Raw genomic sequence first — 14,254 nt, 5'->3', positions numbered from 1 at the left:
CCCTCATTGTAATAAAATAGTTCAAGCTTATAGGGGTACTCCACCGGAAAACATCTTATTCCCTATCCAAAGGATAGGGGTAAAGATGTCTAATCGCAGGGGTCTTGCCGCTGGGGACCTCCGCAGTCTCCGATGCAGCACCCCAGTCATCTGGTACACAGAGCGAACTGGCGGATGACTGGCGACTACAGCTGCCACTCCCCCACCATTCATGTCTATGGGGGGAGGCGTGACTGCTTCTACATAGCCGTCATGCCCCCTCCTATAGACATGAATTACGGGGGTGTGGGGGTGATGTCATGAACACGGAAGCTCCATGTTCCAAACACCACCGCTGCTGGCCCAGAGACCACCTGGGTCCTCTATAGCGGGACCCCCGTGACCTTTGGATAGGGGATAAGTTGTTTTCTGGCGGAGTACCCTTTTAAACCCAGCCTATTGTGCTGAAGACCAACCAGGTGTAACAAATCTTAGTTTTACATAAAATCTTCTTCAGGACACCCTTGAGTCATTATGTCCTTTTGTTTTTCACATTTTAGGCAAAAATGATGGCTCTGTTGGTGGCAAATACTACTTTAAATGTAACCCAGGCTACGGTGTCTTGGTTAGACCCAATAGGGTGAAGAAAGCCACCGGTACAGGCCGGAGAAAAAGTGCCGGGTTGCGTTTGCAGGGAGGAATCTCTTCAGAAGACCGGAAAAGTGGGAGCTTGTCAGGATCTGCTGGAAATCTTTCGGCATTGACCACCGCCCTGTCTAAGTCAGATAGAGCTGCAAACATAAAGGCAGATGCCCGAAAAAAGGCGGAGAACCGAAAGTCGTGGGCTAACTAATCTACAACACACTAAAAGAAGGACATCATCTCCAATGGCCGTTTATAAGTCTTCTTCACTACTTATTCGATGCTGTTCCTGTAGGTACGGCTGTATACATAGTAGACAATGCAGCATCGGTACGGTATTTCGTCTTCACACCGGTGACCATGGCTCAGCTTTGATCCAATGACGTGTCTCATGAAGCAGAGTTGAGAATGGATTTCAATTCTGATGGCACGGTCGAGCCAATGAGGTGTGGAAAGCCACCCTAAGACCTCTCTTCACCATGCGTGTTCCACCTCTTCTTTCACCTCTCTAAACATGTATATATGTGTATGTGTAAATATGTTCTATACGTATGTTGTATGTTTTTAAGGCAGGCTCCATGCTCTTCCATGATCCTGCCCGACCTCTAAGTCACTTTGTCACAATCAGACAGAAATCTGACATAAGGGAAAATAGACTGGGACCAGTGTGTGTCCGGTCACATCTGTGTGTACACATGTATATTAGCGGGCTTCATGTATGGATGCACAGTGGGTTTTTGGAAAGTATAATGTGCAATGAGCAGCAAAGGCGGTCACGTTGTAGACAAGAGCTTACGTTGACCAATGTCCATTAAAGCTCCCTATATGCACTCTTATTTTTGTGCACCCATGATCCTTGGTTATGTTAATATTGTTTAAGAAGTTTTTGGGAACTTTTTTGCATGATAAAACCACTCTTGTTTTTTTTTTTCACCTCTTAGGTTCTCCACCTAAATGGGTTTTTATTAAAACCTGATTAATAATGCCGACCTGGTCAGGTGGCCTATCTCTAGCAAATGACCTTTCTTTGATATATCAGATCTTGAGCTCAAGAATAAATGGTGACTTTAAAGGAGTACTCGGCCCCTAGACATCTTATCCCCTATCTAAAGGATAGGGGATAAGATGTCTGATTGCCGGGGGTCCTGCGTCTGGGGACCCCACGATCTCCTTTCTGCACCGGCATTTGTTTAGAGTGTCGGGTGCAGCACTGGAAGCTCGTGACGTCACGTCCTTGCCCCCTCAATGCAAGTCTATGGGAGGCCCCTCCAATAGACTTGCATTGAGGGGGCGTGGCTGTGACGTCACGAGCTTCTGCCCCGCATCGCCAGTCATCCATCACAGAGCGAAGTTCGCTCCGTGCACCGGATGTCTGGGGTGCCGCAGCCGAGATCGCCGCGATTAGACAGCTTATAAGATGTCTAGGGGCGGAGTACCCCTTTAAGTTGAGAGCAAAGAGGAGGCAAGGAGACTTAGGTCTCGTCCCACACATTTCTTAGTCTCTTTTTGCCTTGAAGATTAGATTTTTAGGTGGAGGACCTCAACACTGCCTCTTAGCAATTTATGTAAGATTAAGATTCATGATGTGACACCTATGAAAGCACAAGTACGTTTTACAAACGGTGGCGGGTCTTATATTTATGTTATTTATGGTATGTGGTGAAGGGTAATAGTTGTAATATTGGAGATGGCGGGGTGCGATATACAATCTAATCATTGTCTATTGATGACCACTACAACGCTCGACTAGAGATTGATTGCAGCGTGGCATATGTCATGACCAATGGCCGTGTTGGAACAAGGGCTTTCCTATTGAGACTTTTCGTCGTATATCACTAGCAAAAACTTAGTATGTGGATCTAGAACAACTGGTTCCAGTATTGATAGAGCCATTTATTACTTTCTGTTCTTCTTCTCTGTACTCTGTAGACTGGTATCCGAGCGCCAGTCACTTGTGTACCTCAACTAAGAGCCTGTTGCCACAACCGTACGTGTTGACTCCCCATATCTTCCTTCATATCTAAATGATATTTCCCCTTTGATGATTCCTTCCTCTTGCCCCTTATAGACTTTGTATCCACATCACAACCTTGCACTTACTACACTACAGTTATGACACCACTAGAGAACCTCAGGTTGGAGACCATTGCTGTAGAGCAACATCTGCACCACAAATGGTGTAATCCAGACTGTGCGGTTGTTCGCACTGTAATAGTCATCCACAATTATAGCACTTTCACTGGCACATGGTATCTGCGTGTACTGTGGTTTCTGGAATATTTACTATGCATATCTGTCTCTTGTGTGAGCTCTAATACATATGGATCGAGGCATGGATGACATGCACAGAAAATCAGGACCAAATGTGAACGTAGGGGGGAGGTGTGAATTAGCTCGCAATGTGCAACTCATTGATCCCAAGGGTCAATTATAGCAAAAAAAAAACATATGTCCATTGTATGTTTCCTACAAAGTGCCTTAACCCCTTAGTCCACCTCAGACTGGAGGCAGCTAAAAGACTACAGAGTTGAGATTCAATCGACAGATTACTTTGCTTGTTGACCCCCAAGGATCTCTAGAACATAGGTGTTCCTTGACTTCAATCAAGACTTTCCAGCACTGGACCAATATTGTTCTCTCGAGAGAAGCTGATTTGTAGGCGCATGGCCCCAGAGATGTTATTCATAAAATGAAAAGTGCTGCCAATGGTTTACAACTGGCATAAAGTGTTGAGGCCATCTTCTCACGAATTGGGTATAGATAGAGGGCTACTTGTCTTGAGTATCGACACTCAATCGAGCTTCTGAAATTTTCATGACTTTTCTTCTTTTAACCTCTAATAGGAAATATTTTTAGACCTCTATGGTTTTGGCTTTCAGAAGTTCCATCTTGAGGCATCCTTCTGTAGGTGCTGCATTGGTCTTCTACTTCTTCACCTTGTAACATTCTGACACATCGACCTATTTAGCTTCACGAGTCTAAGATGGACCGTGGTGACTTGAGATCACTTGCTAAGGCCACCTTTAATTTGTCTTTTTAAAGTTTCCCGAGACCTTACTAAAGCCTCAAGTTCTCTTTTTGTAGTTTTTTTTTTGTGTAGTAGTTTTATAGTATCGCTCTATATTATGTCTCTGCCAAGTATCTATTGCAAACCACATTTGCCTTTCTGTTAAGAACGTGTCTTCTTGTTTGAAAGTACTTTCAGACGATAGTTTGTTTTGGTTTTTGGACCTCTTTTTATGAAAGTAGCTGAACTATATTCATCCCGTTGAGTTAGTTGTAGACATAGGGTTTCGTCTCTTGCAGAAAGATCCTTCAGTAGACCTTGGATCACCAAGGAGTTCTCTTGCCTGTGTAGGTGGTGAAGTTCTTGAAGGACCTTTTGGATCAAGGAGTTCTCTTGCCTGTGTAGGTGGTGAAGTTCTTGAAGGACCTTGGACCAAGAAATTCTCCTGCCTGTGTAGGTGGTAAAGTTCATGAAGGACCTTGGACCAAATATGATCACTCACTTCTTCTAAAGTTGCCCTGGCTACCTTATTCAAGACCACTGTCATTTTTTTAGTCGAAGCCAGAGCTGTGTTATGTCCCTTGTGTTGATAAGCCACCCCACCCAAATAAAAAAAAAAATATTTTTTTTTGTGGGAAGGAGGCTAGCAATCTGTACACTATGGAAGTACCTTTTAAATTCATTTGTACATATTTTAATGCACTTTACTTGACCTTAATCAGCCATATGCTGTTAAAATCAAGCAACAAAAAAATTTATTAAAACATCTCGTGTCTCGTAAACATTTTTTGTATTTTTTTTCTTTTGCTTGCACTGCTGCTGCGGTTTTAAGAGATTATGTACATATATAAATATAGATTTTTATTGTCCAGTAATAGCTGGAGCCTGCAGCCCACTGCCACAGATTAGGGAGATCTACATGGGTGCTGAGCCCAGGGAAGATGAATTATTCTTTGGTTAAAAAAAAACTAAATAAGCCCCAGCTGGGGGTGACAGTGTTTTGAGCAAGGGCAGAGACTAATGACATGACTCCACCCACGCTTAGATGTCATTGTTAGATATTTGGCCGTTCAACTAGTTGATTATCTAAATAGTGAGCTTCCAACTGTTGCAAAACTACAACTTCCAGCATGCCCGGACAGACAACAGCTGTCCGGGCATGCTGGGAGTTGTAGTTTTGTAACTGTTGGAGGCACACTGTTTTGAAAACACTGGTCTAAACCATTTCAGTGGAGGGTCACTAACCCACTGTCCACGAAGATCCAGGTCAAACTCGACCACAAGGAGGGTCCTGTAATCTACATGGGGGGAATTGTGGGTAATGGCACTTGTGCAAGGGTTGGGTCTATTGACTTGACTCCACCCATGTTTAGATGTCGGTGTGAGATTCTTATTCATTCAACTAGTTGATCATCTAATGCTTTTCAGTGGAGGGTCACTGTCCTCAAAGCTTGAGGTCAAGCTCCACCACAGGAGCTACATGGAGGGGATTGACATGACTCCACCCGTGCTTTGAGTGTTTAGTGCAGAGGAGGGGACTCTTGCCATGACTCCACCCATGCTTTGATGCTAGTGTGAGATTCTTTTCCGTTCAACTAGTTGATCCTCTAAAGCTTTTCAGTGGAGGGTCACTTTCCTCAAAGCTTAAGATCAAGCTCCACCACAGGAGCTACATGGAGGGGATTGTGGGTAATTGCATTATTCCACCCGTGCTTTGACAGTGTTTTGTGCAGGGGAGGGGACTATTGCCATGACTCCACCCATGCTTAGATGTCTGTTAGAGATTTGTGTGGGTTCAACTAGTAGATCGTCTAAAGCTTTTCAGTGGAGGGTCACTGACCTCAGCCTAAGGTCAAGCTACATGGAGGGGATTTTGGGTAATGACATTATTCCACCCATTCTTTGATGCCACTTGATGTGAGACTATTTTCTCTCCCCCCTCTTCTCACAGTGGCCCGCACCCACTACAGCCTTCACAAACCTATCGGCTTATATCTGGTAGTAAATACTTACGATGTGCCTTAATTTTCCTAGATATTTTAGACAAAAAAAAAACTTTTTATATTGCGGTTTGGTAAACAAGACTCCATATTGAATCATCTTCTATATCTACACTGGGACTATTTCTCTTTTTTTATTATTCTTTTTCTCTTTCTCTTTTCTACGGGAATAGTATCACTAATATTTTTGCTGGGATTTGATTAAGTTTGTAAATTGTTGCAAGTAAAGCAGCTGGCACATAAACGTAATAATGTCATAATTGCGCCCGGAATCAATGCTTTTTCCTGGCTTTATGGAAATGGTTATGTTGTATTTAAAAAAAAAAAAATTGTTCTTGCCTGAAGAGACGGACTCCCACGTCCCTAATTTGCTCAGCTGCAAAGGTGTAAGGATAAGCGCCGCGATACGATTATGTTTTCATACGTTTTTTCATGTATTATGTCTCTGTTGAGAGGAATGAGCACATTGTGGATCTCCAGCCATCATAGAACATTCCGGGTTCGGAACGTTTTCAGTACAGGTTATTTAGTGTTGTAGATTCTAGACTAGTGTTTCCCAACCCAGGGTGCCTCCAGCTGTTACAAATCTACAAATCCCAGCATGCCCAGAAAGTCTTTGGCTGTCCGGGCACACTGGGAGTTATAGTTGTGTAACAGCTGGAGGCAGGGTGCCTCCAGCTGTTGCACAACTATAACTCCCAGCATGCCCAGACAGCCTGGGTTGGGAAACACTGTTCTAGACACTTCACGGTAATGTTCACATTGATCGGTGTTAGGGGGCCCGGAGAATTGTTCCTAGAATTTTTAAGCAATTTTTGGACAATGGACTGTATAGATTTAAAAAATGATGGGAAAAAATTTAAAACGCTGAATTCCAAAGAGACATCTAATAAACTGCAAGATTTTAAAAAAATGATTTTTATTGAACTACTGTATGATGCTCAACAATGTCTAATGAATAAACTTTTTTTAAACATGAATGTGGTGAGTTCATTATTATTTGTATTAACACTTCTATGTCTCTATACACTGTACACAGAGGAGGAGATACTGCACTTCTATATCTCTATACACTGTACACAGAGGAAGAGATCCTGCACTTCTATATCTCTATACACTGTACACAGAGGAGGAGATACTGCACTTCTATGTCTCTATACACAGAGGAGGAGATCCTGCACTTCTATGTCTCTATACACTGTACACAGAGGAGGAGATCCTGCACTTCTATGTCTCTATACACTGTACACAGAGGAGGAGATCCTGCACTTCTATATCTCTATACACTGTACACAGAGGAGGAGATCCTGCACTTCTATATCTCTATACACTGTACACAGAGGAGGAGATCCTGCACTTCTATATCTCTATACACTGTACACACAGAGGAGGAGATCCTGCACTTCTATGTCTATATACACTGTACACACAGAGGGGGAGATCCTGCACTACTATATCTCTATACACTGTACACACAGAGGAGGAGATCCTGCACTTCTATATCTCTATACACTGTACACAGAGGAGGAGATCCTGCACTTCTATATCTCTATACACTGTACACAGAGGAGGAGATCCTGCACTTCTATATCTCTATACACTGTACACAGAGGAGGAGATCCTGCACTTCTATATCTCTATACACTGTACACACAGAGGAGGAGATCCTGCACTTCTATGTCTCTATACACTGTACACACAGAGGAGGAGATCCTGGACTTCTACATCTCTATACACTGTACACACAGAGGAGGAGATCCTGTACTTCTATGTCTCTATACACTGTACACACAGAAGAGGAGATCCTTCACTTCTATGTCTCTATACACTGTATACACAGAGGAGGAGATCCTGCACTTATGTCTCTATACACTGTGCACACAGAAGAGATCCTGCACTTCTATGTCTCTATACACTGTACACAGCGGAGGAGATCCTGCACTTCTATATCTCTATACACTGTACACAGAGGAGGAGATCCTGCACTTCTATATCTCTATACACTGTACACAGAGGAGGAGATCCTGCACTTCTACATCTCTATACACTGTACGCACAGAGGAGGAGATCCTGCACTTATGTCTCTATACACTGTACACACAGAGGAGGAGATCCTTCACTTCTATGTCTCTATACACTGTATACACAGAGGAGGAGATCCTGCACTTATGTCTCTATACACTGTGCACACAGAGGAGATCCTGCACTTCTATGTCTCTATACACTGTACACACAGAGGAGGAGATCCTGCACTTATGTCTCTATACACTGTACACAGCGGAGGAGATCCTGTACTTCTATGTCTCTATACACTGTACACAGCGGAGGAGATCCTGTACTTCTATATCTCTATACACTGTACACAGAGAAGGGGATCCTGGACTTCTACATCTCTATACACTATACACACAGAGTAAGAGATCCTGCACATTTATATCTCTACACAGAGGAGATCCTGCACTTCTGTCTCTATGCACTGTACACACAGAGGAGGGGATCCTGGACTTCTACATCTCTATACACACAGAGGAGGAGATCCTGCACTTCTACATCTCTATACACTGTACACACAGAGGAGGAGATCCTTCACTTCTATGTCTCTATACACTGTATACACAGAGGAGGAGATCCTGCACTTATGTCTCTATACACTGTGCACACAGAAGCGATCCTGCACTTCTATGTCTCTATACACTGTACACAGCGGAGGAGATCCTGCACTTCTATATCTCTATACACTGTACACAGAGGAGGAGATCCTGGACTTCTACATCTCTATACACTGTACACACAGAGGAGGAGATCCTTCACTTCTATGTCTCTATACACTGTATACACAGAGGAGGAGATCCTGCACTTATGTCTCTATACACTGTACACAGCGGATGAGATCCTGTACTTCTATATCTCTATACACTGTACACAGAGAAGGGGATCCTGGACTTCTACATCTCTATACACTGTACACACAGAGGAGGAGATCCTGTACTTCTATGTCTCTATACACTGTACACAGCGGAGGAGATCCTGCACTTCTATATCTCTATACACTGTACACAGAGGAGGAGATCCTGGACTTCTACATCTCTATACACTGTACACACAGAGGAGGAGATCCTTCACTTCTATGTCTCTATACACTGTATACACAGAGGAGGAGATCCTGCACTTATGTCTCTATACACTGTGCACACAGAAGAGATCCTGCACTTCTATGTCTCTATACACTGTACACAGCGGAGGAGATCCTGCACTTCTATATCTCTATACACTGTACACAGAGGAGGAGATCCTGGGCTTCTACATCTCTATACACTGTACACACAGAGGAGGAGATCCTTCACTTCTATGTCTCTATACACTGTATACACAGAGGAGGAGATCCTGCACTTATGTCTCTATACACTGTACACAGCGGATGAGATCCTGTACTTCTATATCTCTATACACTGTACACAGAGAAGGGGATCCTGGACTTCTACATCTCTATACACTGTACACACAGAGGAGGAGATCCTGCACTTATGTCTCTATACACTGTACACACAGAGGAGGGGATCCTGGACTTCTACATCTCTATACACTGTACACACAGAGGAGGAGATCCTGCACTTCTATGTCTCTATACACTGTACACACAGAGGAGAACCTTCACTTCTATGTCTCTATACACTGTATACACAGAGGAGGAGATCCTGCACTTATGTCTCTATACACTGTACACACAGAGGAGGGGATCCTGGACTTCTATGTCTCTATACACTATACACACAGAGGAAGAGATCCTGCACATTTATATCTCTATACACTGTACACAGAGGAGATCCTGCACTTCTATGTCTCTATACACTGTTCACACAGAGGAGAAGATCCAGCACTTCTGTCTCTATACACTGTACACACAGAGGAGGAGATCCTGCACTTCTGTCTCTATACACTGTACACAGAGGAGGAGATCCTGCACTTCTATGTCTCTATACACTTTACACACAGATGAAGAGATCCTGCACTTCTATGTCTCTATACACTGTACACACAGAGGAAGAGATCCTGCACTTCTATGTCACTAAACACTGTACACACAGAGGAGGAGATCCTGCACATTTATATCTCTATACACTACACAGAGGAGGAGATCCTGCACTTCTATATCTCTATACACTGTACACAGAAGAGGAGAACCTTCCCTTCTATGTCTCTATACACTATACACACAGAGGAAGAGATCCTGCACATTTATATCTCTATACACTGTACACAGAGGAGGAGATCCTGCACTTCTGTCTCTATGCACTGTACACACAGAGGAGGGGATCCTGGACTTCTACATCTCTATACACTGTACACACAGAGGAGGAGATCCTGCACTTCTGTCTCTATACACTGTACACACAGAGGAGGAGATCCTGCACTTCTATGTCTCTATACACTGTACACACAGAGGAGGAGATCCTGCACTTCTATATCTCTATACACTGTACACAGAAGAAGAGAACCTTCACTTCGATGTCTCTATACACTGTACACACAGAGGAGGAGATGCTGTACTTCTATGTCGCTATACACTGTACACACACACAGGAAGAGATCCTGCACATTTATATCTCTAGACACTACACAGGGGAGGAGATCTTGCACTTCTATATCTCTATACACTGTACACAGAGGAGGAGATCCTGCACTTCTATATCTCTATACACTGTAAACACAGAGGAGGAGATCCTGCACTTCTATGTCTCTATACACTGTACACAGAGGCGATCCTGCACTTCTGTGTCTCTATACACTGTACACACAGAGGAGGAGATCCTGTACTTCTATATCTCTATACACTGTACACAGAAGAGGAGATCCTGCACTTCTATGTCTCTATACACTGTACACACAGAAGAGGAGATCCTGTACTTCTGTATCTCTATACACTGTACACAGAGGAAGAGATCCTGTACTTCTATATCTCTATACACTGTACACACAGAGGAAGAGATCCTGCGCTTTTATATCTCTATACACTTTACACACAGAGGAGGAGATCCTGCACTTCTATGTCTCTATACAGTGTACACACAGAGGAGGAGATCCTGTACTTCTATATCTCTATACACTGTATGCAAAGGAAGAGATCCTGCACTTCTATGTCTCTATACACTGTACACACAAAGGAGGAGATCCTGTACTTCTGTATCTCTATACACTGTACACAGAGGAGGAGATCCTGCACATTTATATCTCTATACACTACACAGGGGAGGAGATCCTGTACTTCTATATCTCTATACTCTGTACACAGAGGAAGAGATCCTGCACTTCTATGTCTCTATACACTGTACACACAGAGGAAGAGATCCTGCACATTGATATCTCTATACACTGTACACACAGAGGAGGAGATCTTGCACTTCTATGTATCTATACACTGTACACACAGAGGAGGAGATCCTGCACTTCTATATCTCTATACATTGTACACAGAGGAGGAGATCCTGTACTTCTATATCTCTATACACTACACACAGAGGAGGAGATCCTGCACTTCTATGTCTCTATACACTGTACACACAGAGGAGGAGATCCTGCACTTCTATATCTCTATACACTGTACACACAGAGGAGGAGATCCTGCACTTCTATATCTCTATACACTGTACACAGAAGAGGAGAACCTTCACTTCTATGTCTCTATACACTGTACACACAGAGGAGGAGATGCAGCACTTCTATGTTGCTATACACTGTACACACACAGGAAGAGATCCTGCACATTTATATCTCTATACACTACACAGGGGAGGAGATCCTGCACTTCTATGTCTCTATACACTGTACACACAGAGGAGGGGATCCTGCACTTCTATGTGTCTATACACTGTACACACAGAGGAGGAGAACCTTCACTTCTGTCTCTATACACTGTACACACAGAGGAGGAGATCATGTACTTCTATATCTCTATACACTGTACACACAGAGGAAGAGATCCTGTACTTCTATATCTCTATGCACTGTACACAGAGGAGGAGATCCTGCACTTCTATGTCTCTATACACTGTACACAGAGGAGGAGATCCTGCACTTCTATGTGTCTATACACTGTACACACAGAGGAGGAGAACTTTCACTTCTGTCTCTATACACTGTACACACAGAGGAGGAGATCATGTACTCCTATATCTCTATACACTGTACACAGAGGAGGAGATCTTGCACTTCTATGTCTCTATGCACTGTACACAGAGGAGGAGATCCTGCACTTCTATGTCTCTATGCACTGTACACAGAGGAGGAGATCCTGCACTTCTATGTCTCTATACACTGTACACAGAGGAGGAGATCCTGCACTTCTATGTCTCTATACACTGTACACAGAGGAGGAGATCCTGTACTTCTATGTCTCTATACACTGTACAGAGAGGAGGAGATCCTGCACTTCTACAGTCAGGTCCATAAATAGAGGGACATCGACACAATTCTAACATTTTTGGCTCTATAGACCGCCAAAATGGATTTGAAATGAAACTAACAAGATTTGCTTTAACTTCAGACAGTCAGCTTTAATTTGAGGGTATTTACATCCAAATCAGGTGAACGTTGAAGGAATTACAACTGTTTGCATATGTGTCTCCCACTTGTTAAGGGGCCAAAAGTAATGGGACAGATGAATAATCATAAATCAAACTTTCACTTTTTAATACTTGGTTGAAAATCCTTTGCAGTCAATTACAGCCTTAAGTATGGAACGCATAGACCTCACCAGACGTTGGGTTTCATCCCTGGTGATGCTCTGCCGCCTCTACTGTCAATGTCTTCAGTTCCTGTTTGTTCTTGGGGCATTTTCCCTTCAGTTTTGTCTTCAGCAAGTGAAATGCTCAATCAGATTCAGGTCAGGTGATTGACTTGGCCATTGCATAACATTACACTTCTTTCCCTTAATAAACTCTTTGGTTGCTTTTGCATTTTGCTTTGGGTCATTGTCCATCTGCACTGTGAAGCGCCGTCCAATGAGTTCTGAAGCATTTTGCTGAATATGAGCAGATAATATTGCCCGAAACACTTCAGAATTCATCCTGCTGCTTTTGTCAGCAGTCACATCGTCAATAAATACAGGAGAAGCCGTTCCATAGGCACCATATATGCCCACTATGCCATGACACTCCAACCACCATGTTCACTGATGAGATGGTATGCTTAGGATCATGTTCCTTCTCCATACTTTTTTCTTCTCTCTGGTACAAGTTGATCTTGGTCTCATCTGTCCATAGAATGTTGTTCCAGAACTGTGAAGGCTTTTTTAGATGTCGTTTGGCAAACTCTAATCTGTCCTTCCTGTTTTTGAGGCTCCCCAATGGTTTCCATCTTGTCGTGAACCCTCTGTATTCCCTCTGGTGATGTCTTCTCTTGATGACTCTGACACACATACGCCTACCTCCTGGAGAGGGTTCTTCATCTGGACAACTGTTGTAAAGGAGGTTTTCTTCCCCAGGGAAAGAATTCTTCGGTCAGTTAAGTTGGCCTGCATGGAGAGCTGAGCGGTCACACACATCTGCGCTTCCGCCAGCCCAGCTCTAGTTCTTCTGATAAAATCACCCTTTTGGCCCCTGCAGTGCTCTGGAGGTGGCAGAGGCCCTACTGGTGCTGCCGGTGGCGTTCCGTGATGCTGGTGTGTGCAGAGAGTGGAGCGTCGGGACCAAATCTGGCGGCCCTGCTTGTGATCTGAGGCCTTTGGGGAGCTGCAGGCCAGGCAGAAGAGCGCTGCCAAGGACTTCTGTGGAGGAGGTGGGAGAAGTTGGGGAGCGACTGGCAGGTAACGGGGACAACAAAGGGGCCATATTTGAAGACTGCTGTCCTCCATTACTGGGCCTTCATGGGCTGGGCTTACGGTTGCCAGGGACAGTCCCGCGCCTGGGAAGTATAGTGGGAGGGAGCGGCCTTCAACGATGTGCAGCAACTGCTGCTGGGGGTGAATAGTGAGGAAGCATTAACCCTCTGTGCTCCCCCTGCACATTGTGGAAGCTGCCTGAGAGATAACCGGGTGAAGGGTGCTGGCAGGAGAGTTTGCCTGTGATCCTGTTTGACGGTGGTGGTGTGGTGCAGCCCCCCTCCTGCTGTGAGTTCGCCTGCCTGGGTGTGCCTAAGGTCTGTCCTGTGCCCTGTACTAAGGGGCTGAGTGCTCCCAACCGGTCTGGCAGTGCTTTACTTTCACCTTAGACGCAGCAGTCAACTAACACCACGTCTAAAGGGTTAATAGCGTGCAGCAACGCGATCAGTGCCTCGCGCTATTAGCCACGGGTCCTGGCCGTTGTTAGAAACCGGGCCCGACCCGCTATGACACGGGGCCACGGCGTGGCCCCGCGTTATAGATAGGGAGTGGGCTGAGGGCGTATAGGTACGCCCTCCGTCCCCAAAGAGTTAAACGGGCTTTGTGTTTGGACTTTGTAAAAAGGCAGTCTCTGCACCTGATTTGCTTGCAAGAAACCCATCTTACTGGTCAGAAAATTCTTGCCCTAAAAAGGGGGCATGAATAGTGACGGGCTACCACTCAACTTATTCTTCCTCTGCGAGGGGGTTGTCTATTTTGATAACCAAATCCCTGCCCCATGTCATTGATCAAGTGGCTTGTGACCATTTT

At 44.3% G+C, this 14,254-nt stretch overlaps 1 protein-coding gene across 1 annotated transcript in view; it reads left to right on the top strand.

Moving 5' to 3' along the window:
- The window catches only part of KIF13B (kinesin family member 13B), a 235,107-nt gene extending 228,499 nt beyond the window's left edge, over positions 1–6,608 (top strand). Inside the window, exon 40 of the mRNA XM_056563817.1 lies at positions 540–6,608. Coding sequence (XP_056419792.1) covers positions 540–832 — 293 coding nt within the window. The 3' untranslated portion in view covers positions 833–6,608. The remainder of the gene's footprint in view (positions 1–539) is intronic.
- Positions 6,609–14,254: the final 7,646 nt, after the last annotated feature.

This window comes from Hyla sarda, chromosome 3 (genome assembly GCF_029499605.1).
Source record: "Hyla sarda isolate aHylSar1 chromosome 3, aHylSar1.hap1, whole genome shotgun sequence".
NCBI classification, from domain to species: domain Eukaryota; kingdom Metazoa; phylum Chordata; class Amphibia; order Anura; family Hylidae; genus Hyla; species Hyla sarda.
The sequence above is the reverse complement of the archived record's forward strand: the minus strand, read 5'-3'. Positions and strand labels throughout refer to the sequence as shown.